The sequence below is a fragment of the Salvelinus fontinalis genome, chromosome 7 (genome assembly GCF_029448725.1).
Source record: "Salvelinus fontinalis isolate EN_2023a chromosome 7, ASM2944872v1, whole genome shotgun sequence".
Taxonomy (NCBI): Eukaryota; Metazoa; Chordata; class Actinopteri; order Salmoniformes; family Salmonidae; genus Salvelinus; species Salvelinus fontinalis.
In genome coordinates this window covers 61664204-61687747 of record NC_074671.1, presented here as the reverse complement: position 1 = coordinate 61687747, position 23544 = coordinate 61664204, and the positions used below count along the sequence as shown (strand labels likewise).

Genomic DNA, 23544 nt, shown 5'->3' with positions numbered 1-23544 from the left:
GAGTAGGATAAGGGTACGGCTAAAAGCTATGAGAATTGGTCGTCTAGAACGTCTAGAACAGAGAGTAAAAGGACGTTTCTGGGGGCGATAAAATAGCTTCAAGGAATAATGTACAGACAAAGGTATGGTAGGATGTGAATACAGTGGAGGTAAACCTAGGTATTGAGTGATGATGAGAGATATTGTCTCTAGAAACATCATTGAAACCAGGTGATGTCATCGCATATGTGGGTGGTGGAACTGAAAGGTTGGATATGGTATAGTGAGCAGGGCTAGAGGCCCTACAGTGAAATAAGCCAATAAACACTGACCAGAACAGCAATGGACAAGGCATATTTACATTAAGGAGAGGCATGCTTAATCGAGTGATCAATAAGGGTTCAGTGAGTAGAGGTTGGTTGGGGTCACGGCGATCCAGACAGCTGGCCGGGTAGATGGCTATCGGTAGCAAGATAGCATAGGATGGAGGTCTATTTTTAGACACCTCGTGCGTTTCCGTCGGTAGATTAGTGGGGTTCCGTGTCTTGTAGAGGGGATCAATCCAATTGGCAAAATAGATATAGTTACCCAAGAAAAAAAATTGTCCGATATACTTATTCAGATAGCAGCCGATAAGACAGCTAACGATTAGCGGGCCCCAGATGAGCGTTCAGGTAACGTCGCGACGGAGGTGCCAGTTGGATAACTCCCTCGGGCAGATAACGTCGGCAGTCAATCGTGAAGGCCCGGTGGGGCTCCGTATCTGCAGCAAAAAAAAACTGGGTCCGGATAGGTGACTGTAGCCCAGGAATGGCTGATGGAACTCCTCAGCTGGCTAGCTCCGGAATAATTTAAGTTTGCTCCGGGATTGACGTAAGCCAATAGTCACACGGTTTGCAGCTAACTAGCTGCGAAATCAAGGTGCAAATGTCCAGAGCCTGCGGCTGAAATCCGGGGAAACTGAGAGAAAAAAAGGCCCGGTATGCTCCGGTCCGAGTCGCGTTGCACAAAAGTGCCGGTAGATTATCGAGCTAAAGGAATAGCCGATGACCACAAAACGTGGGCAGCTGAAACACCAACGCTAGCCAGCAAACCGGCTAACTTCTGGGCAGCTTCAGATTAGCTTTCGGCTAGCTTCTGGTTAGCTTTCTGGCTAACTTCTGATTAGCCCCTGGTTAGCTTCCACTGTGGATTTTCAGATTTGAGGTAAATAATACTTTTTTTTTTTGTAATTGGTGAGGCGGGTTGCAGGAAAGCTTTTGTAGTTGAGTTCTTGGATAATAAAAGATATGCGAAGAAGGTGTAAATATATATGTAAATATATATATACAGGACAAGACAGTACGAGGACAAAAATGACGTCTGAACTGCTAAGCCATCTTGGAACGAAAAGTATTGTATTATATTGTATTGTCTTGTTGTATTGTATTGTAGTATTCTATTGTATTGAAATGTCTTATTGTATTGTATTGATATGTCTTATTGTACTGTACTATTGTATTGTACTGTTGTATTGTAGTATTGTATTTTTATGTCTTATTGTATTGTAGTATTGTATTTTTATGTCTTATTGTATTGTAGTATTGTATTTTTATGTCTTATTGTATTGTAGTATTGTATTGATATGTCTTATTGTAGTATTGTATTGATATGTCTTATTGTATTGTAGTATTGTATTGATATGTCTTATTGTAGTATTGTATTGATATGTATTATTGTATTGATATGTCTCATTGTATTGATATGTCTCATTGTATTGTGGTGTAGCATTGTATTGTGGTGTAGCATTGTATTGTGGTGTAGCATTGTATTGATATGTCTCATTGTATTGTAGTATTGTAGTGATATGTCTCATTGTATTGTAGTGATATGTCTCATTGTATTGTAGTGTTGTATTGTAGTGTTGTATTGTAGTGTTGTATTGTAGTGTTGTATTGTCGTGTTGTATTGTAGTGTTGTATTGTAGTGTTGTATTGTAGTGATATGTCTCATTGTATTGTAGTGTTGTATTGTAGTGTTGTATTGTAGTGATATGTCTCATTGTATTGTAGTGTTGTATTGTAGTGTTGTATTGTAGTGTTGTATTGTAGTGTTGTATTGTAGTGTTGTATTGTCGTGTTGTATTGTCGTGTTGTATTGTAGTGTTGTATTGTAGTGTTGTATTGTAGTGATATGTCTCATTGTATTGTCGTGTTGTATTGTCGTGTTGTATTGTAGTGTTGTATTGTAGTGTTGTATTGTAGTGTTGTATTGTAGTGATATGTCTCATTGTATTGTAGTGTTGTATTGTAGTGTTGTATTGTAGTGTTGTATTGTAGTGTTGTATTGTAGTGTTGTATTGTAGTGTTGTATTGTAGTGTTGTATTGTAGTGTTGTATTGTAGTGATATGTCTCATTGTATTGTAGTGTTGTATTGTAGTGTTGTATTGTAGTGTTGTATTGTAGTGTTGTATTGTAGTGTTGTATTGTAGTGATATGTCTCATTGTATTGTAGTGTTGTATTGTAGTGTTGTATTGTAGTGTTGTATTGTAGTGTTGTATTGTAGTGTTGTATTGTCGTGTTGTATTGCATCCATTCCACACACAAACAAACAGGCCCATAGAGGCCATGTGAACCCTCCCCTCATTGGGCGGGTGCCACGGCTCTGTCACAACCCAGCAGTAGCCTAATGCTGTAATGATTGGTCATTGACTTGAATGACAGCTGCTTTCCAGCTTGAACATTGGATGAAACAGTGCAGCTATTGATTCTGTTGGTATTTTGATACAGAGAACAGAGGGAGTTGAGTCAGCAGTTCTGTTCTCTCAATGTCCTGGAACGCAATAATCCAACTCATCTGGGATCTCACATTTTGGCAGAGGTCTTGGTTGTGGCACTGATATTTTTATTAATGTGTGTGTCGGTATGTGTGTGTCACAGGAGGCTGCTGAGGGGAGGACGGCTCATAATAATGGCCGGAATGGAGTCAATGGTATGGTATCAAACACCTGGAAACCATGTGTTTGGTGTATTTGATACCATTCCACTGATACCGCTCCAGTCATTACCACGAACCCGTCCTCTGGTGTGTGTGTGTGTGTGTGTGTGTGTGTGTGTGTTAATGAGTGTCTTGATGTTTATAATATTGGCATGTGTGTGTATCTGTTTGTGTGTTTACCTCAGTGGGGTGGGGAGTTAGGCTGTTCACAGGGTCAGCCCCCCCCCTGCGTGTTCAGTCAGCTCAGTCCTTTATGTCCTATAATCCCCACTTGTCTTTTCTGGAAATGACATGAACAGCATTCTAATCACTGACTACATTTTTGGATCTCATTTTCATGACAAAGCATTTGTAGCGGTTTGATAAAACAAAGGACCGGCACGGCGGGTATAAAAGGGAGCGGGTTACGGGATCCAGCGCCACCTCACACAGGGAGACTTGGGTGGTACTAAAACAATGTCAACGATGGGAAGGGTGAGTATGGAACAACCGGAGGACAGGATAACAGCTTTAGCTGAAGGAGCACAGTGGCTTCTCTCTCTCTCACACACACACACACACACACACACACACACACACACACACACACACACACACACACACACACACACACACACACACACACACACACACACACACACACACACACACACACACACACACACACACACAGGTATTTGGAGGGGAACTCAAAATAGAAACATTGTCTAAAACATACTTAATACCTACAAGGGGATTCTATGATTTGATGGCTTCAAAGGGTGACTTTTAAACTGAAAGACTGATGCAGTGGTCTATGTTTTGATGTTGTCAGAAAGTGTGGGGAGCGGTTGCTGCAGTAGTCTATGTTTGATGTTGTCAGAAAGTGTGGGGAGCGGTTGCTGCAGTAGTCTATGTTTGATGTTGTCAGATAGTGTGGGGAGCTGTTTCTGCACTTTGTCTGTTATAACCAAGTCATTGAGTATGCATCAACTTAGTCAATGCTCATTTGAAATGAGTCTTCTTTAATTGACGATAGTCTTCAGGCAGTAGGCAGGGAGTTTATTCTTATACTATGCCGTATGTTAGCTTCGGCAATGTCATTGATCGTAGCATTGTTTGGTACTGTTGATACAAACACCAGAACTACTGTAGTTGAGGACGGTTCAACATTGGTCTGACCAATCGGAATCCATGCATCAAGATTATTTTCGATCATGCGGACTTGGATATATTCTGGGTTGCCTCTGAGAATAACATTGATGAATACACTGACTCTGTGACTGAGTTCTTCAGGAGGTGCATAGAGAATGTTGTTCCCACGGTGACTGAGTTCATCAGGAGGTGCATAGAGAATGTTGTTCCCACGGTGACTGAGTTCATCAGGAGGTGCATAGAGAATGTTGTTCCCACTGTGACTGAGTTCATCAGGAGGTGCATAGAGAATGTTGTTCCCACGGTGACTGAGTTCATCAGGAAGTGCATAGAGGATGTTGTTCCCACGGTGACTGAGTTCATCAGGAGGTGCATAGAGGATGTTGTTCCCACGGTGACTGAGTTCATCAGGAAGTGCATAGAGGATGTTGTTCCCACGGTGACTGGGTTCATTAGGAAGTGTATAGAGGATGTTGTTCCCACGGTGACTGGGTTCATCAGGAAGTGTATAGAGGATGTTCCCACGGTGACTGGGTTCATCAGGAAGTGTATAGAGGATGTTGTTCCCACGGTGACTAGGTTCATTAGGAAGTGTATAGAGGATCTTGTTCCCACGGTGACTGGGTTCATCAGGAAGTGTATAGAGGATGTTGTTCCCACGGTGACTGAGTTCATCAGGAGGTGCATAGAGGATGTTGTTCCCACGGTGACTAGGTACATTAGGAAGTGTATAGAGGATGTTGTTCCCACGGTGACTGGGTTCATCAGGAAGTGTATAGAGGATGTTGTTCCCACGGTGACTAGGTTCATTAGGAAGTGTATAGAGGATCTTGTTCCCACGGTGACTGGGTTCATCAGGAAGTGTATAGAGGATGTTCCCACGGTGACTGGGTTCATCAGGAAGTGTATAGAGGATGTTGTTCCCACGGTGACTAGGTTCATTAGGAAGTGTATAGAGGATGTTGTTCCCACGGTGACTGGGTTCACCAGGAAGTGTATAGAGGATGTTCCCACGGTGACTGGGTTCATCAGGAAGTGTATAGAGGATCTTGTTCCCACGGTGACTGGGTTCATCAGGAAGTGTATAGAGGATGTTGTTCCCACGGTGACTGGGTTCATCAGGAAGTGTATAGAGGATGTTGTTCCCACGGTGACGATTAGAACTTATCCAAACCAGAAACTGTGGATAGATGGCAGCATTCATGCAAAACTGAAAGCGCGAACCACCACATTTAACCATAGCAAGGTGACTGGGAACATGGACGAGTACAAACAGACCAGCTATGCCCTCCATAAAGCAATCAAACAGGCGAGACAAAGTGGAGTCACAATTCAACAACTCAGACACGAGACGCATGTGACAGGGACTCCAGACAATCACAGATGATTATTTTACCCCCTTTTTCGATCTTGTCTCATCGCTGCAACTCCCCAACATGCTCAGGAGGTGAAGGTTGAGTCATGCGTCCGTTTAGGGACATATTCAATCTCTCCCTCTCCCAGTTTGCTGTCCCCACTTGCTTCCAGATATCCACCATAGTTACTGTACCCAAGAAAGTGAAGGTAACTGAACTAAATGACTATCGCCCCGTAGCACTCACTTCTGTCATCATGAAGTGCTTTGAGAGACTAGTCAAGGATCATATCACCTCCACCTTACCCAACACCCTAGATCCACTACAATACCACCCCAACAGATCCACAGACAAGGCAATCGGCATCACACTGCACACTGCTCTATCCCATCTTGACAAGAGGAATACCTATGTAAGAATGCTGCTCATCGACTACAGCTCAGCATTCAACACCATAGTACCCTCCAAGCGCATCACAAAGCTCAGGGCCTTGGGTCCGAACCCCGCCCTGTGCAACTGGGTCCTGGACTTCCCGACGGACCAACCCCAGGTGGTGAAGGTAGGCAACAACACCTCCACTATGCTGATCCTCAACTCTGGGGCCCCACAGGGGTGAATGCTCAGCCCCCTCGTGTACTCCCTGTTCACCCATGACTGTGTGGCCACGCACGTCTCCAACTCAATCACCAAGTTTGTAGACGACACAACAGTGGCAGACCTGATTACAAATAGTGACGAGGTCCCGTGGTCCCGTGTGGCTTAGTTGGTAGAGCGTGGCGCTTGCAATGCCAGGGTTGTGGGTTCATTCCCCACGGGGGGACCAGGATGAATATGTATGAACTTTCCAATTTGTAAGTCGCTCTGGATAAGAGCGTCTGCTAAATGACTTAAATGTAAATGTAAATGAGACGGCCTACAGGGAGGAGGTGAGGGCCCTGGCTGAGTGGTGCCAGGAAAACAACCTCTCCCTCAACTTCAACAAAAAGAAGGAGCTGATCATGGACTTCAGGAAACAGCAGAGGGGGCACCCCCGTATCCACATCGACGGGCCGCAGTTGAGAAGGTGAAAATCTTCAAGTTTTTCTGCATACACATCACTGACAACTGAAATAGTCCATCCACACAGACAGTGTGGTGAAGAAGGAGCAACAGTGCCTCTTCAACCTCAGGAGGCTGAAGAAATTTGGCTTGTCACCTAAGACCCTCACAAACTTTTACAGATGTACAATCGAGAGCATCCTGTCGGGCTGTATCACTGCCTGGTACGGCAACTGCACTATCCACAACCGATAGGCTCTCCAGAGGGTGGTGGTGCGGTCAGCCCAACGCATCACCAGGGCCACGCTGCCTGCCCTCCAGGACATCTACAGCACCCGGTGTTACAGGAAGGACAAGAAGATCATCAAGGACCTCAGCCACCCGAGCCACGGCGTATTCACCCCGCTACCATCCAGAAGGAGGAGACAGTACAGGTGCATCAAAGCTGGGACCGAGAGACTGATTAACAGCTTTTATCTCCAAGCCATCAGATTGTTAAACAGTCACCACTAGTCGGCCTCCGCTCAGTACCCTGCCCTGAACTTAGTCACTGTTACTAGCCGGCCACCACCCGGTACTCAACCCTGTACCTTAGAGACTGCTGCCCTATGTACATAGACATGGAACACTGGTCACTTTAATAATGTTTACATACTGTTTTACCCAATTTATATGTAATGTAATATGCAAAATATGTCTACGTGACCAATAAAATGTGATGTGATCAGTAGTAAACACTAGTAGTACCCAGTCAGGATAACAGAGTATTTTAATGGTTCCAAATGGACATTAGATTTAGCTCAGGGGGACAACAATAGAGGTCAAACTGTTATTAGAATACAGTCTATTGTATTCTGTCTCTCCAGATTGTGTTCTATGAGGACAAGAACTACCAGGGCCGACGCTATGAGTGTGACAGCGACTGCACAGACTTCCATTCCTACCTGAGCCGCTGTAACTCCATCAGGGTGGAGAGTGGTGCCTGGGTGGTCTACGAGAGGCCCAACTACACCGGCTACCAGTATGTACTGACCAGGGGAGAGTACCCTGACTACCAGCGCTGGATGGGCCTCAACGACCACGTCTGCTCCTGCAAGATGGTTCACTTTGTAAGTGGATGAGCCATTATGGTAAAGAGGGGGTGTAGTTGTGTAGAAGACAGAAAGGTATTTTCTGTGTGCCCTGGTGTAAAGTAGTGTACTATGCCCCCTGGTCTAAAGTAGTGCACTATGCCCCCTGGTCTAAAGTAGTGCACTATGCCCCCTGGTCTAAAGTAGTGTACTATGCCCCCTGGTCTAAAGTAGTGTACTATGCCCCCTGGTCTAAAGTAGTGCACTATGCCCCCTGGTCTAAAGTAGTGCACTATGCCCCCTGGTCTAAAGTAGTGCACTATGGGTCCTGGTCTAAAGTAGTGTATTATGCCCCCTGGTCTAAAGTAGTGTACTATGCCCCCTGGTCTAAAGTAGTGTACTATGCCCCCTGGTCTAAAGTAGTGCACTATGGGTCCTGGTCTAAAGTAGTGCACTATGCCCCCTGGTCTAAAGTAGTGCACTATGCCCCCTGGTCTAAAGTAGTGCACTATGCCCCCTGGTCTAAAGTAGTGTACTATGCCCCCTGGTCTAAAGTAGTGTACTATGCCCCCTGGTCTAAAGTAGTGTACTATGCCCCCTGGTCTAAAGTAGTGCACTATGCCCCCTGGTCTAAAGTAGTGCACTATGCCCCCTGGTCTAAAGTAGTGCACTATGCCCCCTGGTCTAAAGTAGTGTACTATGGGCCCTGGTCTAAAGTAGTGCACTATGCCCCCTGGTCTAAAGTAGTGCACTATGCCCCCTGGTCTAAAGTAGTGTACTATGCCCCCTGGTCTAAAGTAGTGCACTATGCCCCCTGGTCTAAAGTAGTGTACTATGCCCCCTGGTCTAAAGTAGTGTACTATGCCCCCTGGTCTAAAGTAGTGTACTATGCCCCCTGGTCTAAAGTAGTGCACTATGCCCCCTGGTCTAAAGTAGTGCACTATGGGTCCTGGTCTAAAGTAGTGTACTATGCCCCCTGGTCTAAAGTAGTGCACTATGACCCCTGGTCTAAAGTAGTGTACTATGGGTCCTGGTCTAAAGTAGTGCACTATGACCACTAGTCTAAAGTAGTGCACTATGGGTCCTGGTCTAAAGTAGTGCACTATGCCCCCTGGTCTAAAGTAGTGCACTATGCCCTATGGGCCCTGGTCTAAAGTAGTGTACTATGCCCCTGGGTCTAAAGTAGTGTACTATGCCCCTGGGTCTAAAGTAGTGTACTATGCCCCCTGGTCTAAAGTAGTGTACTATAACCCCTGGTCTAAAGTAGTGTACTATGCCCCCTGGTCTAAAGTAGTGTACTATGCCCCTGGGTCTAAAGTAGTGTACTATGCCCCTGGGTCTAAAGTAGTGTACTATGCCCCTGGGTCTAAAGTAGTGTACTATGCCCCCTGGTCTAAAGTAGTGTACTATGCCCCCTGGTCTAAAGTAGTGCACTATGCCCCCTGGTCTAAAGTAGTGCACTATGCCCCCTGGTCTAAAGTAGTGCACTATGGGTCCTGGTCTAAAGTAGTGCACTATGACCACTGGTCTAAAGAAGTGCACTATGGGTCCTGGTCTAAAGTAGTGTACTATGCCCCCTGGTCTAAAGTAGTGCACTATGACCCCTGGTCTAAAGTAGTGTACTATGCCCCCTGGTCTAAAGTAGTGCACTATGCCCCCTGGTCTAAAGTAGTGTACTATGCCCCCTGGTCTAAAGTAGTGTACTATGCCCCCTGGTCTAAAGTAGTGTACTATGCCCCCTGGTCTAAAATAGTGCACTATGCCCCCTGGTCTAAAGTAGTGTACTGTGCCCTATGGGCTCTGGTCTAAAGTAGTGCACTATGCCCCCTGGTCTAAAGTAGTGCACTATGACCCCTGGTCTAAAGTAGTGTACTATGCCCCTGGGTCTAAAGTAGTGTACTATAACCCCTGGTCTAAAGTAGTGCACTATGCCCCCTGGTCTAAAGTAGTGCACTATGCCCAATGGTCTAAAGTAGTGCACTATAACCCCTGGTCTAAAGTAGTGTACTATGCCCCCTGGTCTAAAGTAGTGTACTATGCCCCCTGGTCTAAAGTAGTGCACTATGCCCCCTGGTGTAAAGTAGTGTACTATGCCCCCTGGTCTAAAGTAGTGTACTATGCCCCCTGGTCTAAAGTAGTGTACTATGCCCCCTGGTCTAAAGTAGTGTACTATGCCCCCTGGTCTAAAGTAGTGTACTATGCCCCCTGGTCTAAAGTAGTGTACTATGCCCCCTGGTCTAAAGTAGTGCACTATGCCCCCGGGTCTAAAGTAGTGTACTATGTCCCCTGGTCTAAAGTAGTGCACTATGCCCCCTGGTCTAAAGTAGTGTACTATGTCCCCTGGTCTAAAGTAGTGTACTATGCCCCCTGTTCTAAAGTAGTGTACTATGCCCCCTGGTCTAAAGTAGTGCACTATGCCCCCTGGTCTAAAGTAGTGTACTATGACCCCTGGTCTAAAGTAGTGCACTATGGGTCCTGGTCTAAAGTAGTGCACTATGCCCTATGGGCCCTGGTCTAAAGTAGTGCACTATGCCCTATGGGCCCTGGTCTAAAGTAGTGCACTATGCCCCCTGGTCTAAAGTAGTGCACTATGCCCTATGGGCCCTGGTCTAAAGTAGTGTACTATGCCCCTGGGTCTAAAGTAGTGTACTATGCCCCTGGGTCTAAAGTAGTGTACTATGCCCCCTGGTCTAAAGTAGTGTACTATAACCCCTGGTCTAAAGTAGTGTACTATGCCCCCTGGTCTAAAGTAGTGTACTATGCCCCTGGGTCTAAAGTAGTGTACTATGCCCCTGGGTCTAAAGTAGTGTACTATGCCCCTGGGTCTAAAGTAGTGTACTATGCCCCCTGGTCTAAAGTAGTGTACTATGCCCCTGGGTCTAAAGTAGTGCACTATGCCCCCTGGTCTAAAGTAGTGCACTATGCCCCCTGGTCTAAAGTAGTGTACTATGCCCCCTGGTCTAAAGTAGTGCACTATGCCCTGGGTCTAAAGTAGTGTACTATGCCCCTGGTCTAAAGTAGTGCACTATGCCCCCTGGTCTAAAGTAGTGTACTATGCCCCTGGGTCTAAAGTAGTGTACTATAACCCCTGGTCTAAAGTAGTGCACTATGCCCCCTGGTCTAAAGTAGTGCACTATGCCCCCTGGTCTAAAGTAGTGCACTATAACCCCTGGTCTAAAGTAGTGTACTATGCCCCCTGGTCTAAAGTAGTGTACTATGCCCCCTGGTCTAAAGTAGTGCACTATGACCCCTGGTCTAAAGTAGTGTACTATGCCCCCTGGTCTGAAGTAGTGTACTATGCCCCCTGGTCTAAAGTAGTGCACTATGCCCCCTGGTCTAAAGTAGTGTACTATGACCCCTGGTCTAAAGTAGTGTACTATGCCCCCTGGTCTAAAGTAGTGGACTATGCCCCCTGGTCTAAAGTAGTGTACTATGCCCCCTGGTCTAAAGTAGTGTACTATGCCCCCTGGTCTAAAGTAGTGTACTATGCCCCCTTGTCTAAAGTAGTGTACTATGACCCCTGGTCTAAAGTAGTGTACTATGACCCCTGGTCTAAAGTAGTGTACTATGCCCCCTGGTCTAAAGTAGTGCACTATGCCCCCTGGTCTAAAGTAGTGTATTATGCCCCCTGGTCTAAAGTAGTGCACTATGCCCCCTGGTCTAAAGTAGTGCACTATGCCCCCTGGTCTAAAGTAGTGTACTATGGGCCCTGGTCTAAAGTAGTGTACTATGCCCTATGGGCCCTGGTCTAAAGTAGTGCACTATGCCCTATGCCCCCTGTTCTAAAGTAGTGTACTATGCCCTATGACCCCTGGTCTAAGGTAGTGCCCTATGCCCTATGCCCCCTGGTCTAAAGTAGTGTACTATGCCCCCTGGTCTAAAGTAGTGTACTATGCCCCCTGGTCTAAAGTAGTGTACTATGCCCCCTGGTCTAAAGTAGTGTACTATGCCCCCTGGTCTAAAGTAGTGCACTATGCCCCCTGGTCTAAAGTAGTGTACTATGTCCCCTGGTCTAAAGTAGTGTACTATGACCCCTGGTCTAAAGTAGTGCACTATGCCCCCTGGTCTAAAGTAGTGCACTATGACCCCTGGTCTAAAGTAGTGTACTGTGCCACCTGGTCTAAAGTAGTGCACTATGCCCCCTGGTCTAAAGTAGTGCACTATGCCCTATGGGCCCTGGTCTAAAGTAGTGTACTATGCCCCTGGGTCTAAAGTAGTGTACTATGCCCCCTGGTCTAAAGTAGTGTACTATAACCCCTGGTCTAAAGTAGTGTACTATGCCCCCTGGTCTAAAGTAGTGTACTATGCCCCTGGGTCTAAAGTAGTGTACTATGCCCCTGGGTCTAAAGTAGTGTACTATGCCCCTGGGTCTAAAGTAGTGCACTATGCCCCCTGGTCTAAAGTAGTGTACTATGCCCCCTGGTCTAAAGTAGTGCACTATGCCCCTGGGTCTAAAGTAGTGTACTATGCCCCTGGGTCTAAAGTAGTGTACTATGCCTCCTGGTCTAAAGTAGTGTACCATGCCCCTGGGTCTAAAGTAGTGTACTATAACCCCTGGTCTAAAGTAGTGCACTATGCCCCCTGGTCTAAAGTAGTGCACTATGCCCCCTGGTCTAAAGTAGTGCACTATAACCCCTGGTCTAAAGTAGTGTACTATGCCCCCTGGTCTAAAGTAGTGTACTATGCCCCCTGGTCTAAAGTAGTGCACTATGCCCCCTGGTGTAAAGTAGTGTACTATGCCCCCTGGTCTAAAGTAGTGTACTATGCCCCCTGGTCTAAAGTAGTGTACTATGCCCCCTGGTCTAAAGTAGTGTACTATGCCCCCTGGTCTAAAGTAGTGTACTATGCCCCCTGGTCTAAAGTAGTGTACTATTCCCCCTGGTCTAAAGTAGTGCACTATGCCCCCTGGTCTAAAGTAGTGTATTATGCCCCCTGGTCTAAAGTAGTGCACTATGCCCCCTGGTCTAAAGTAGTGTACTATGGGCCCTGGTCTAAAGTAGTGTACTATGCCCTATGGGCCCTGGTCTAAAGTAGTGCACTATGCCCTATGCCCCCTGTTCTAAAGTAGTGTACTATGCCCTATGACCCCTGGTCTAAAGTAGTGCACTATGCCCTATGCCCCCTGGTCTAAAGTAGTGTACTATGCCCCCTGGTCTAAAGTAGTGTACTATGACCCCTGGTCTAAAGTAGTGTACTATGCCCCCTGGTCTAAAGTAGTGTACTATGCCCCCCTGGTCTAAAGTAGTGTACTATGCCCCCTGGTCTAAAGTAGTGTACTATGCCCCCTGGTCTAAAGTAGTGTACTATGCCCCCTGGTCTAAAGTAGTGCACTATGCCCCCTGGTCTAAAGTAGTGTACTATGTCCCCTGGTCTAAAGTAGTGCACTATGCCCCCTGGTCTAAAGTAGTGTACTATGTCCCCTGGTCTAAAGTAGTGTACTATGCCCCCTGGTCTAAAGTAGTGTACTATGACCCCTGGTCTAAAGTAGTGTACTATGACCCCTGGTCTAAAGTAGTGCACTATGCCCCCTGGTCTAAAGTAGTGCACTATGACCCCTGGTCTAAAGTAGTGTACTGTGCCCCCTGGTCTAAAGTAGTGCACTATGCCCCCTGGTCTAAAGTAGTGCACTATGCCCTATGGGCCCTGGTCTAAAGTAGTGTACTATGCCCCTGGGTCTAAAGTAGTGTACTATGCCCCCTGGTCTAAAGTAGTGTACTATAACCCCTGGTCTAAAGTAGTGTACTATGCCCCCTGGTCTAAAGTAGTGTACTATGCCCCTGGGTCTAAAGTAGTGTACTATGCCCCTGGGTCTAAAGTAGTGTACTATGCCCCTGGGTCTAAAATAGTGCACTATGCCCCCTGGTCTAAAGTAGTGTACTATGCCCCCTGGTCTAAAGTAGTGCACTATGCCCCTGGGTCTAAAGTAGTGTACTATGCCCCTGGGTCTAAAGTAGTGTACTATGCCTCCTGGTCTAAAGTAGTGTACTATGCCCCTGGGTCTAAAGTAGTGTACTATAACCCCTGGTCTAAAGTAGTGCACTATGCCCCCTGGTCTAAAGTAGTGCACTATGCCCCCTGGTCTAAAGTAGTGCACTATAACCCCTGGTCTAAAGTAGTGTACTATGCCCCCTGGTCTAAAGTAGTGTACTATGCCCCCTGGTCTAAAGTAGTGCACTATGCCCCCTGGTGTAAAGTAGTGTACTATGCCCCCTGGTCTAAAGTAGTGTACTATGCCCCCTGGTCTAAAGTAGTGTACTATGCCCCCTGGTCTAAAGTAGTGTACTATGCCCCCTGGTCTAAAGTAGTGTACTATGCCCCCTGGTCTAAAGTAGTGTACTATGCCCCCTGGTCTAAAGTAGTGCACTATGCCCCCGGGTCTAAAGTAGTGTACTATGTCCCCTGGTCTAAAGTAGTGCACTATGCCCCCTGGTCTAAAGTAGTGTACTATGTCCCCTGGTCTAAAGTAGTGTACTATGCCCCCTGTTCTAAAGTAGTGTACTATGCCCCCTGGTCTAAAGTAGTGCACTATGCCCCCTGGTCTAAAGTAGTGTACTATGACCCCTGGTCTAAAGTAGTGCACTATGGGTCCTGGTCTAAAGTAGTGCACTATGCCCTATGGGCCCTGGTCTAAAGTAGTGCACTATGCCCTATGGGCCCTGGTCTAAAGTAGTGCACTATGCCCCCTGGTCTAAAGTAGTGCACTATGCCCTATGGGCCCTGGTCTAAAGTAGTGTACTATGCCCCTGGGTCTAAAGTAGTGTACTATGCCCCTGGGTCTAAAGTAGTGTACTATGCCCCCTGGTCTAAAGTAGTGTACTATAACCCCTGGTCTAAAGTAGTGTACTATGCCCCCTGGTCTAAAGTAGTGTACTATGCCCCTGGGTCTAAAGTAGTGTACTATGCCCCTGGGTCTAAAGTAGTGTACTATGCCCCCTGGTCTAAAGTAGTGTACTATGCCCCTGGGTCTAAAGTAGTGCACTATGCCCCCTGGTCTAAAGTAGTGCACTATGCCCCCTGGTCTAAAGTAGTGTACTATGCCCCCTGGTCTAAAGTAGTGCACTATGCCCCTGGGTCTAAAGTAGTGTACTATGCCCCTGGTCTAAAGTAGTGCACTATGCCCCCTGGTCTAAAGTAGTGTACTATGCCCCTGGGTCTAAAGTAGTGTACTATAACCCCTGGTCTAAAGTAGTGCACTATGCCCCCTGGTCTAAAGTAGTGCACTATGCCCCCTGGTCTAAAGTAGTGCACTATAACCCCTGGTCTAAAGTAGTGTAATATGCCCCCTGGTCTAAAGTAGTGTACTATGCCCCCTGGTCTAAAGTAGTGTACTATGACCCCTGGTCTAAAGTAGTGTACTATGCCCCCTGGTCTGAAGTAGTGTACTATGCCCCCTGGTCTAAAGTAGTGCACTATGCCCCCTGGTCTAAAGTAGTGTACTATGACCCCTGGTCTAAAGTAGTGTACTATGCCCCCTGGTCTAAAGTAGTGGACTATGCCCCCTGGTCTAAAGTAGTGTACTATGCCCCCTGGTCTAAAGTAGTGTACTATGCCCCCTGGTCTAAAGTAGTGTACTATGCCCCCTGGTCTAAAGTAGTGTACTATGACCCCTGGTCTAAAGTAGTGTACTATGACCCCTGGTCTAAAGTAGTGTACTATGCCCCCTGGTCTAAAGTAGTGCACTATGCCCCCTGGTCTAAAGTAGTGTATTATGCCCCCTGGTCTAAAGTAGTGCACTATGCCCCCTGGTCTAAAGTAGTGCACTATGCCCCCTGGTCTAAAGTAGTGTACTATGGGCCCTGGTCTAAAGTAGTGTACTATGCCCTATGGGCCCTGGTCTAAAGTAGTGCACTATGCCCTATGCCCCCTGTTCTAAAGTAGTGTACTATGCCCTATGACCCCTGGTCTAAAGTAGTGCACTATGCCCTATGCCCCCTGGTCTAAAGTAGTGTACTATGCCCGCTGGTCTAAAGTAGTGTACTATGCCCCCTGGTCTAAAGTAGTGTACTATGCCCCCTGGTCTAAAGTAGTGTACTATGTCCCCTGGTCTAAAGTAGTGCACTATGCCCCCTGGTCTAAAGTAGTGTACTATGTCCCCTGGTCTAAAGTAGTGTACTATGCCCCCTGGTCTAAAGTAGTGTACTATGACCCCTGGTCTAAAGTAGTGTACTATGACCCCTGGTCTAAAGTAGTGCACTATGCCCCCTGGTCTAAAGTAGTGCACTATGACCCCTGGTCTAAAGTAGTGTACTGTGCCCCCTGGTCTAAAGTAGTGCACTATGCCCCCTGGTCTAAAGTAGTGCACTATGCCCTATGGGCCCTGGTCTAAAGTAGTGTACTATGCCCCTGGGTCTAAAGTAGTGTACTATGCCCCCTGGTCTAAAGTAGTGTACTATAACCCCTGGTCTAAAGTAGTGTACTATGCCCCCTGGTCTAAAGTAGTGTACTATGCCCCTGGGTCTAAAGTAGTGTACTATGCCCCTGGGTCTAAAGTAGTGTACTATGCCCCTGGGTCTAAAGTAGTGTACTATGCCCCCTGGTCTAAAGTAGTGTACTATGCCCCTGGGTCTAAAGTAGTGCACTATGCCCCTGGGTCTAAAGTAGTGCACTATGTTCCCTGGTCTAAAGTAGTGCACTATGCCCCCTGGTCTAAAGTAGTGCACCATAACCCCTGGTCTAAAGTAGTGTACTATGCCCCCTGGTCTAAAGTAGTGTACTATGCCCCCTGGTCTAAAGTAGTGTACTATGACCCCTGGTCTAAAGTAGTGTACTATGCCCCCTGGTCTGAAGTAGTGTACTATGCCCCCTGGTCTAAAGTAGTGTACTATGCCCCCTGGTCTAAAGTAGTGTACTATGCCCCCTGGTCTAAAGTAGTGTACTATGCCCTCTGGTCTAAAGTAGTGGACTATGCCCCCTGGTCTAAAGTAGTGTACTATGACCCCTGGTCTAAAGTAGTGTACTATGCCCTATGGGCCCTGGTCTAAAGTAGTGCACTATGCCCTATGGGCCCTGGTCTAAAGTATTGTACTATGCCCCCTGGTCTAAAGTAGTGCACTATGCCCCCTGGTCTAAAGTAGTGCACTATGACCCCTGGTCTAAAGTAGTGTACTATGACCCCTGGTCTAAAGTAGTGTACTATGCCCTATGGGCCCTGGTCTAAAGTAGTGCACTATGCCCTATGCCCCCTGTTCTAAAGTAGTGCACTATGCCCTATGCCCCCTGTTCTAAAGTAGTGTACTATGCCCTATGGGCCCTGGTCTAAAGTAGTGTACTATGACCCCTGGTCTAAAGTAGTGCACTATGCCCCCTGGTCTAAAGTAGTGCACTATGCCCCCTGGTCTAAAGTAGTGTACTATGCCCCCTGGTCTAAAGTAGTGCACTATGTCCTATGGGCCCTGGTCTAAAGTAGTGCACTATGACCCCTGGTCTAAAGTAGTGCACTATGCCCACTGGTCTAAAGTAGTGCACTATGCCCCCTGGTCTAAAGTAGTGTACTATGCCCCCTGGTCTAAAGTAGTGTACTATGCCCCCTGGTCTAAAGTAGTGCACTATGCCCCCTGGTCTAAAGTAGTGTACTATAACCCCTGGTCTAAAGTAGTGTACTATGACCCCTGGTCTAAAGTAGTGTACTATGCCCCCTGGTCTAAAGTAGTGTACTATGACCCCTGGTCTAAAGTAGTGTACTATAACCCCTGGTCTAAAGTAGTGCACTATGGCCCCTGGTCTAAAGTAGTGGACTATGCCCCCTGGTCTAAAGTAGTGCACTATGCCCCCTGGTCTAAAGTAGTGTACTATGCCCCCTGGTCTAAAGTAGTGTACTATGCCCCCTGGTCTAAAGTAGTGTACTATGCCCCCTGGTCTAAAGTAGTGTACTATGTCCCCTGGTCTAAAGTAGTGCACTATGCCCCCTGGTCTAAAGTAGTGTACTATGCCCCCTGGTCTAAAGTAGTGTACTATGCCCCCTGGTCTAAAGTAGTGTACTATGCCCCCTGGTCTAAAGTAGTGTACTATGCCCCCTGGTCTAAAGTAGTGTACTATGACCCCTGGTCAAAAGTAGTGTACTATGACCCCTGGTCTAAAGTAGTGTACTATGCCCCCTGGTCTAAAGTAGTGTACTATAACCCCTGGTCAAAAGTAGTGCACTATGCCCCCTGGTCTAAAGTAGTGCACTATGCCCTATGCCCCCTGGTCTAAAGTAGTGTACTATGACCCCTGGTCAAAAGTAGTGTACTATGACCCCTGGTCTAAAGTAGTGTACTATGCCCCCTGGTCTAAAGTAGTGCACTATGACCCCTGGTCTAAAGTAGTGTACTATGACCCCTGGTCTAAAGTAGTGTACTATGCCCTATGGGCCCTGGTCTAAAGTAGTGCACTATGCCCTATGCCCCCTGTTCTAAAGTAGTGTACTATGCCCTATGACCCCTGGTCTAAAGTAGTGCACTATGCCCTATGCCCCCTGTTCTAAAGTAGTGTACTATGCCCTATGGGCCCTGGTCTAAAGTAGTGTACTATGACCCCTGGCCTAAAGTAGTGCACTATGCCCTATGCCCCCTGTTCTAAAGTAGTGTACTATGCCCTATAGGCCCTGGTCTAAAGTAGTGCACTATGACCCCTGGTCTAAAGTAGTGCACTATGCCCACTGGTCTAAAGTAGTGCACTATGCCCCCTGGTCTAAAGTAGTGTACTATTCCCCCTGGTCTAAAGTAGTGTACTATGCCCCCTGGTCTAAAGTAGTGCACTATGCCCCCTGGTCTAAAGTAGTGTACTATGCCCCCTGGTCTAAAGTAGTGTACTATGACCCCTGGTCTAAAGTAGTGTACTATGCCCCCTGGTCTAAAGTAGTGTACTATGACCCCTGGTCTAAAGTAGTGCACTATGCCCCCTGGTCTAAAGTAGTGCACTATGCCCCCTGGTCTAAAGTAGTGCACTATGCCCCCTGGTCTAAAGTAGTGTACTATAACCCCTGGTCTAAAGTAGTGTACTATGCCCCCTGGTCTAAAGTAGTGTACTATGCCCCCTGGTCTAAAGTAGTGTACTATAACCCCTGGTCTAAAGTAGTGTACTATGCCCCCTGGTCTAAAGTAGTGGACTGTGCCCCCTGGTCTAAAGTAGTGCACTATGGGTCCTGGTCTAAAGTAGTGCACTATGACCCCTGGTCTAAAGTAGTGCACTATGCCCCCTGGTCTAAAGTAGTGTACTATGCCCCCTGGTCTAAAGTAGTGCACTATGACCCCTGGTCTAAAGTAGTGCACTATGCCCCCTGGTCTAAAGTAGTGTACTATGCCCCCTGGTCTAAAGTAGTGCACTATGCCCCCTGGTCTAAAGTAGTGCACTATGCCCTATGGGCTCTGGTCTAAAGTAGTGTACTATAACCCCTGGTCTAAAGTAGTGTACTATGCCCCCTGGTCTAAAGTAGTGTACTATGCCCCCTGTTCTAAAGTAGTGCACTTTGCCCCCTGGTCTAAAGTAGTGTACTATGCCCCCTGGTCTAAAGTAGTGTACTATAACCCCTGGTCTAAAGTAGTGTACTATGCCCCCTGGTCTAAAGTAGTGCACTATGCCCCCTGGTCTAAAGTAGTGTACTATAACCCCTGGTCTAAAGTAGTGTACTATGACCCCTGGTCTAAAGTAGTGCACTATGCCCCCTGGTCTAAAGTAGTGTACTATGCCCCCCGGTCTAAAGTAGTGTACTATGACCCCTGGTCTAAAGTAGTGTACTATGCCCCCCGGTCTAAAGTAGTGCACTATGCCCCCTGGTCTAAAGTAGTGCACTATGCCCCCTGGTCTAAAGTAGTGTACTATGACCCCTGGTCTAGAGTAGTGCACTATGCCCTATGGGCTCTGGTCTAAAGTAGTGTACTATAACCCCTGGTCTAAAGTAGTGCACTATGCCCTATGGGTCCTGGTCTAAAGTAGTGCACTATGTCCTATGGGTCCTGGTCTAAAGTAGTGCACTATGCCCTATGGGTCCTGGTCTAAAGTAGTGCACTATGCCCTATGGGTTCTGGTCTAAAGTAGTGCACTATGTCCTATGGTCCTGGTCTAAAGTAATGCACTATGCCCTATGGGTCCTGGTCTAAAGTAGTGCACTATGCCCTATGGTTCCTGGTCTAAAGTAGTGCACTATGCCCTATGGGTCCTGGTCTAAAGTAGTGCACTAAACAGCGAATAGAGTTCCATTCGCACCTGAGTCAGTGTGCATCAAACTTGATCTGTTTTTTGACTTTAGGGGAATTGTAGATATTCTTATATAGATATTGTAATATTTACATTGTTATATAGATATATTGTTATGTAGATATTGTTATGTAGATATTGTTATGTAGATATTGTTATATGGATATTGTCCCATCTGTTTCTATGGTGTCATTTTAGGTCAATGGTACTGACCATGTAGACATTACATTGATAGAGTTACATAAATACTGTGTATCTGTTCTAGAAATACACAAATATACAGTATGTATTTTCCAGTTGTTTTTGTCTTAATCAGAGATAGTTACAAGGAGTTATGAAATATCAATGTAATGTAGCAGGAACATAGACTAGACTTACCCAGCATGCAGCGGGTGTAACATTCTGTATTAATGTAGCAGTAATATAGACTAGACTTACCCAGCATGCAGCTGGTGTAACATTCAGTATTAATTTAGCAGTAATATAGACTAGACTTACCCAGCATGCAGCTGGTGTAACATTCAGTATTAATGTAGTAGTAATATAGACTAGACTTACCCAGCATGCAGCTGGTGTAACATTCAGTATTAATGTAGTAGTAATATAGACTAGACTTACCCAGCATGCAGCTGGTGTAACATTCAGTATTAATGTAGCAGTAATATAGACTAGACTTACCCAGCATGCAGCTGGTGTAACATTCAGTATTAATGTAGCAGTAATATAGACTAGACTTACCCAGCATGCAGCTGGTGTAACATTCAGTATTAATGTAGTAGTAATATAGACTAGACTTACCCAGCATGCAGCTGGTGTAACATTCAGTATTAATGTAGCAGTAATATAGACTAGACTTACCCAGCATGCAGCTGGTGTAACATTCAGTATTAATGTAGTAGTAATATAGACTAGACTTACCGAGCATGCAGCTGGTGTAACATTCTGTAATTTAAATCCTGTTGATCATCTTGAATTGTAGAGATCTGAGAATGAGATGCAGAATATGTCTGACGTCTTTCTATATCTCTGCTTCCTTCCGTTTGACCTATTCTGCCCTCCCCTCTGTACTGATGCCCCCACCTTACCCCCCTCCTCCAGGCTAGCGGTATCCCCTACAAGCTACAGCTGTACGGGAAGGGAGACTTGGCAGGCCAGGCGTTCGAGGCCACCGAGGACTGCCCCTCCGTGCTGGAGAAGTTCCACTGGCGCGAGGTGCACTCCTGCAAGGTGCTGGGCGGCTGGTGGGTCTTCTACGAGCACCCCAACTACAAGGGCCGTCAGTATCTCCTGGAGAAGGGCGAGTACCGCAAGCCCACGGACTGGGGCGCGGTGTGTCCCAACGTCCAGTCCTTCAGACGCCTCACTGAGTAACCAGGGTCTAGAGTTGTCCCCCTCTCGCCCAACCAATCCGATCCCTCCTGCCCAATGCTCGATCAAGTCATCTACTACCATTCTTAACACCAAGAGATGGACCTGACACTGAGCCACGGCCACGAGCTCAAATAAAACTCTGACTGGCAAGCAGCTGACCAGTTGTGTTTTTATTGTGTGTTTGGTGTAGGTCTGACAATGTCTAATACAGCCGACAACCAATGGACAAGATCCTCTCTGCAGTCACTCTGCGTCAAACCAACTCTAGAGCCTAAACTGTAAAACAAGACTTTTATATTTTTGATGTGTTTCATTTGATCATAGCCAGTGATAGATATGGTATAACAATAACTTGTCAGTTCATAACATTTCATATTAGGAATAAATACATTTGGTAATAATAACTTACTTCATGTTATCTTAGTATTAAATAAACAGTAACCCAGGGCAGCCATGGGCACGTGCCTCATGCAGTAATATGAGGGGTGTCATGCCAGCCATGCCATGATGCCAGTCTCGTCATGCCAGTGAATCCTTTCTCTCAGACAGTGGGCCTCTCCTCGTCGATGAAGCTGAGCTGAACAGGGCTAGTCGGGGTCATCTCTGCCCCTATAGAAGCCGAGTGAGGATGGGGCAGGGGGATGGTTGTCAGACCCACGGAAGGTGTCTGAAAGTGGCTATCCAGGTGTCTCCTTTCCCCGTCTATCTCTGTATCTTCCAACAGCAGTAAGTTGGTGTTAGAAGGAGTTTTGGGAAGTGGAGGGGCAGAGCTACTGAGAGTCTCACTGGTGGGCGGAGTCAGGGCAGCCATAAGGGAGGAGAGGACGGACTGGGAAGAGCCTTGGAGGAGGAGGGGCTGGAGGAGGGGCTTGAGCACCCGTGTCATTTCCTGGAGGTCCTGGCTGACCTGTGACACCTGCAGGGATAGGCTAGTCATCTGGGAGGGGGGCAGGACATGGGCAGGGAGGGAGTAGGGCATAGGGCAGGGAGAAGGGGAGGGGGAGGAATGAATAGGGCAAAGTTAAGAATTGCCATTAAAATCCAGTCTAGGAATGGCAGTTATTCCTCAGTGGTGCTGCTGTATGTCACTCACCTCTTCTGTCAGTTTAGTAATAGTCTGTACGCTCTCTACATCCTCCTGCATTCCTGTAGACAGACACACAGAGAGAGAGAGAGAGAGAGAGAGAGAGAGAGAGAGAGAGAGAGAGAGAGAGAGAGAGAGAGAGAGAGAGAGAGAGAGAGAGAGAGAGAGAGAGAGAGACAGAGAGACAGAGAGACAGAGAGACAGAGAGACAGAGACAGAGACAGAGGCAGAGGCAGAGACAGAGACAGAGACAGAGAGAGAGAGAAGAAAAGGGGGAAACCTAGTTAGTTGCAACTGAATGCATTCAACTGAAATGTGTCTTCCACATTTAACCCAACCCCCCTGAATCAGAGAGATGTGGGAGGCTGCCTTAATCGACGTCTATGTCATCGGCGGTGGGAGAGAGAGAGCTCATGCAGGAAAGAGAGCAATTAAGTTCTAAAGAGTTCTAAAACACACTTAGCAGCACATTGAAATATCCCAGAACAGTTGTGTGTGTTCATCTAGATCAACGGACATCACTATGCATAGCAATGCTGTACAGTATTGTGTTTAGGAGGTTATGAATGCGGCCTACCTGGACTAGAGCTGTGTGGGATGTTCTGGGTCACACTGGCGCTGAAGTCAAACTTCTGGCCCAAACTACTAACACTGTCTGTTTCAATGCCATCCACAAACCTAGAGATACAGAGAGAGATACAGAGAGAGAGAGAGAGAGAGAGAGAGAGAGAGAGAGAGAGAGAGAGAGAGAGAGAGAGAGAGAGAGATACAGAGAGAGAGAGAGAGATACAGAGAGAGATACAGAGAGAGAGAGAGAGATACAGAGAGAGATACAGAGAGATACAGAGAGAGAAACAGACATGTATATCAGTTTGTATTATGGCCACCAGATGGCAGAAGAACACCAATGAACAGTTGATCCTGATATAAACAGTGAACTGAACACAACATAAATGAATGGATCTGCATAACGTGCGCCGTGCTAAGGTGTGAAATAGGCTCGTAGCACTACAGCCAGGCGATGAGGTAGTATACAAAGTGGCCATTGTCCCTCTGTGACCTGGCATCAATCTGAAACACTCCCCCAGTCTGACTGTTAGAGACAATCTAGAACAGCCTAGAATAAGATTGTGAAATAATCGCCTGGGCATCCTTGTTAGATAATGTCAGAAAAAGTCCTATATTTCCTGTCTTTGATTCCATAGTATGTCTTCAAAGCTCCTTCAGTAGCCTGTGGTACGAGAACCGGAGTCAACAGTCAATAGAACCGGAGTAAACAGTCAATAGAACCGGAGTCAACAGTCAATAGAACCGGAGTCAACAGTCAATAGAACCGGAGTCAACAGTCAATAGAACCGGAG

The 23544-nt window shown here is 46.7% G+C and overlaps 2 protein-coding genes across 2 annotated transcripts in view; one reads left to right on the top strand and one right to left on the bottom strand.

Annotated features, from left to right (window-relative positions):
* The first annotated feature begins 3200 nt into the window (after positions 1-3200).
* On the top strand, positions 3201-21507 carry LOC129859959 (gamma-crystallin S-like). The gene is made up of 3 exons (XM_055930237.1): positions 3201-3431; positions 7351-7593; positions 20827-21507. The coding sequence occupies exons 1-3, from the start codon at positions 3414-3416 to the stop codon at positions 21097-21099; spliced, it is 534 nt and encodes a 177-aa protein (XP_055786212.1). The 5' UTR covers positions 3201-3413; the 3' UTR covers positions 21100-21507.
* Positions 21255-23544, bottom strand: part of LOC129859958 (potassium voltage-gated channel subfamily H member 3-like) — a 38778-nt gene continuing 36488 nt past the window's right edge. The window contains exons 13-15 of the mRNA XM_055930236.1: positions 22761-22861; positions 22193-22245; positions 21255-22036 (exon numbers count right to left, since the gene is read on the bottom strand). Of these exons, the coding sequence (XP_055786211.1) occupies positions 21641-22036; positions 22193-22245; positions 22761-22861 (550 nt within the window). The 3' untranslated portion in view covers positions 21255-21640. The remainder of the gene's footprint in view (positions 22037-22192; positions 22246-22760; positions 22862-23544) is intronic.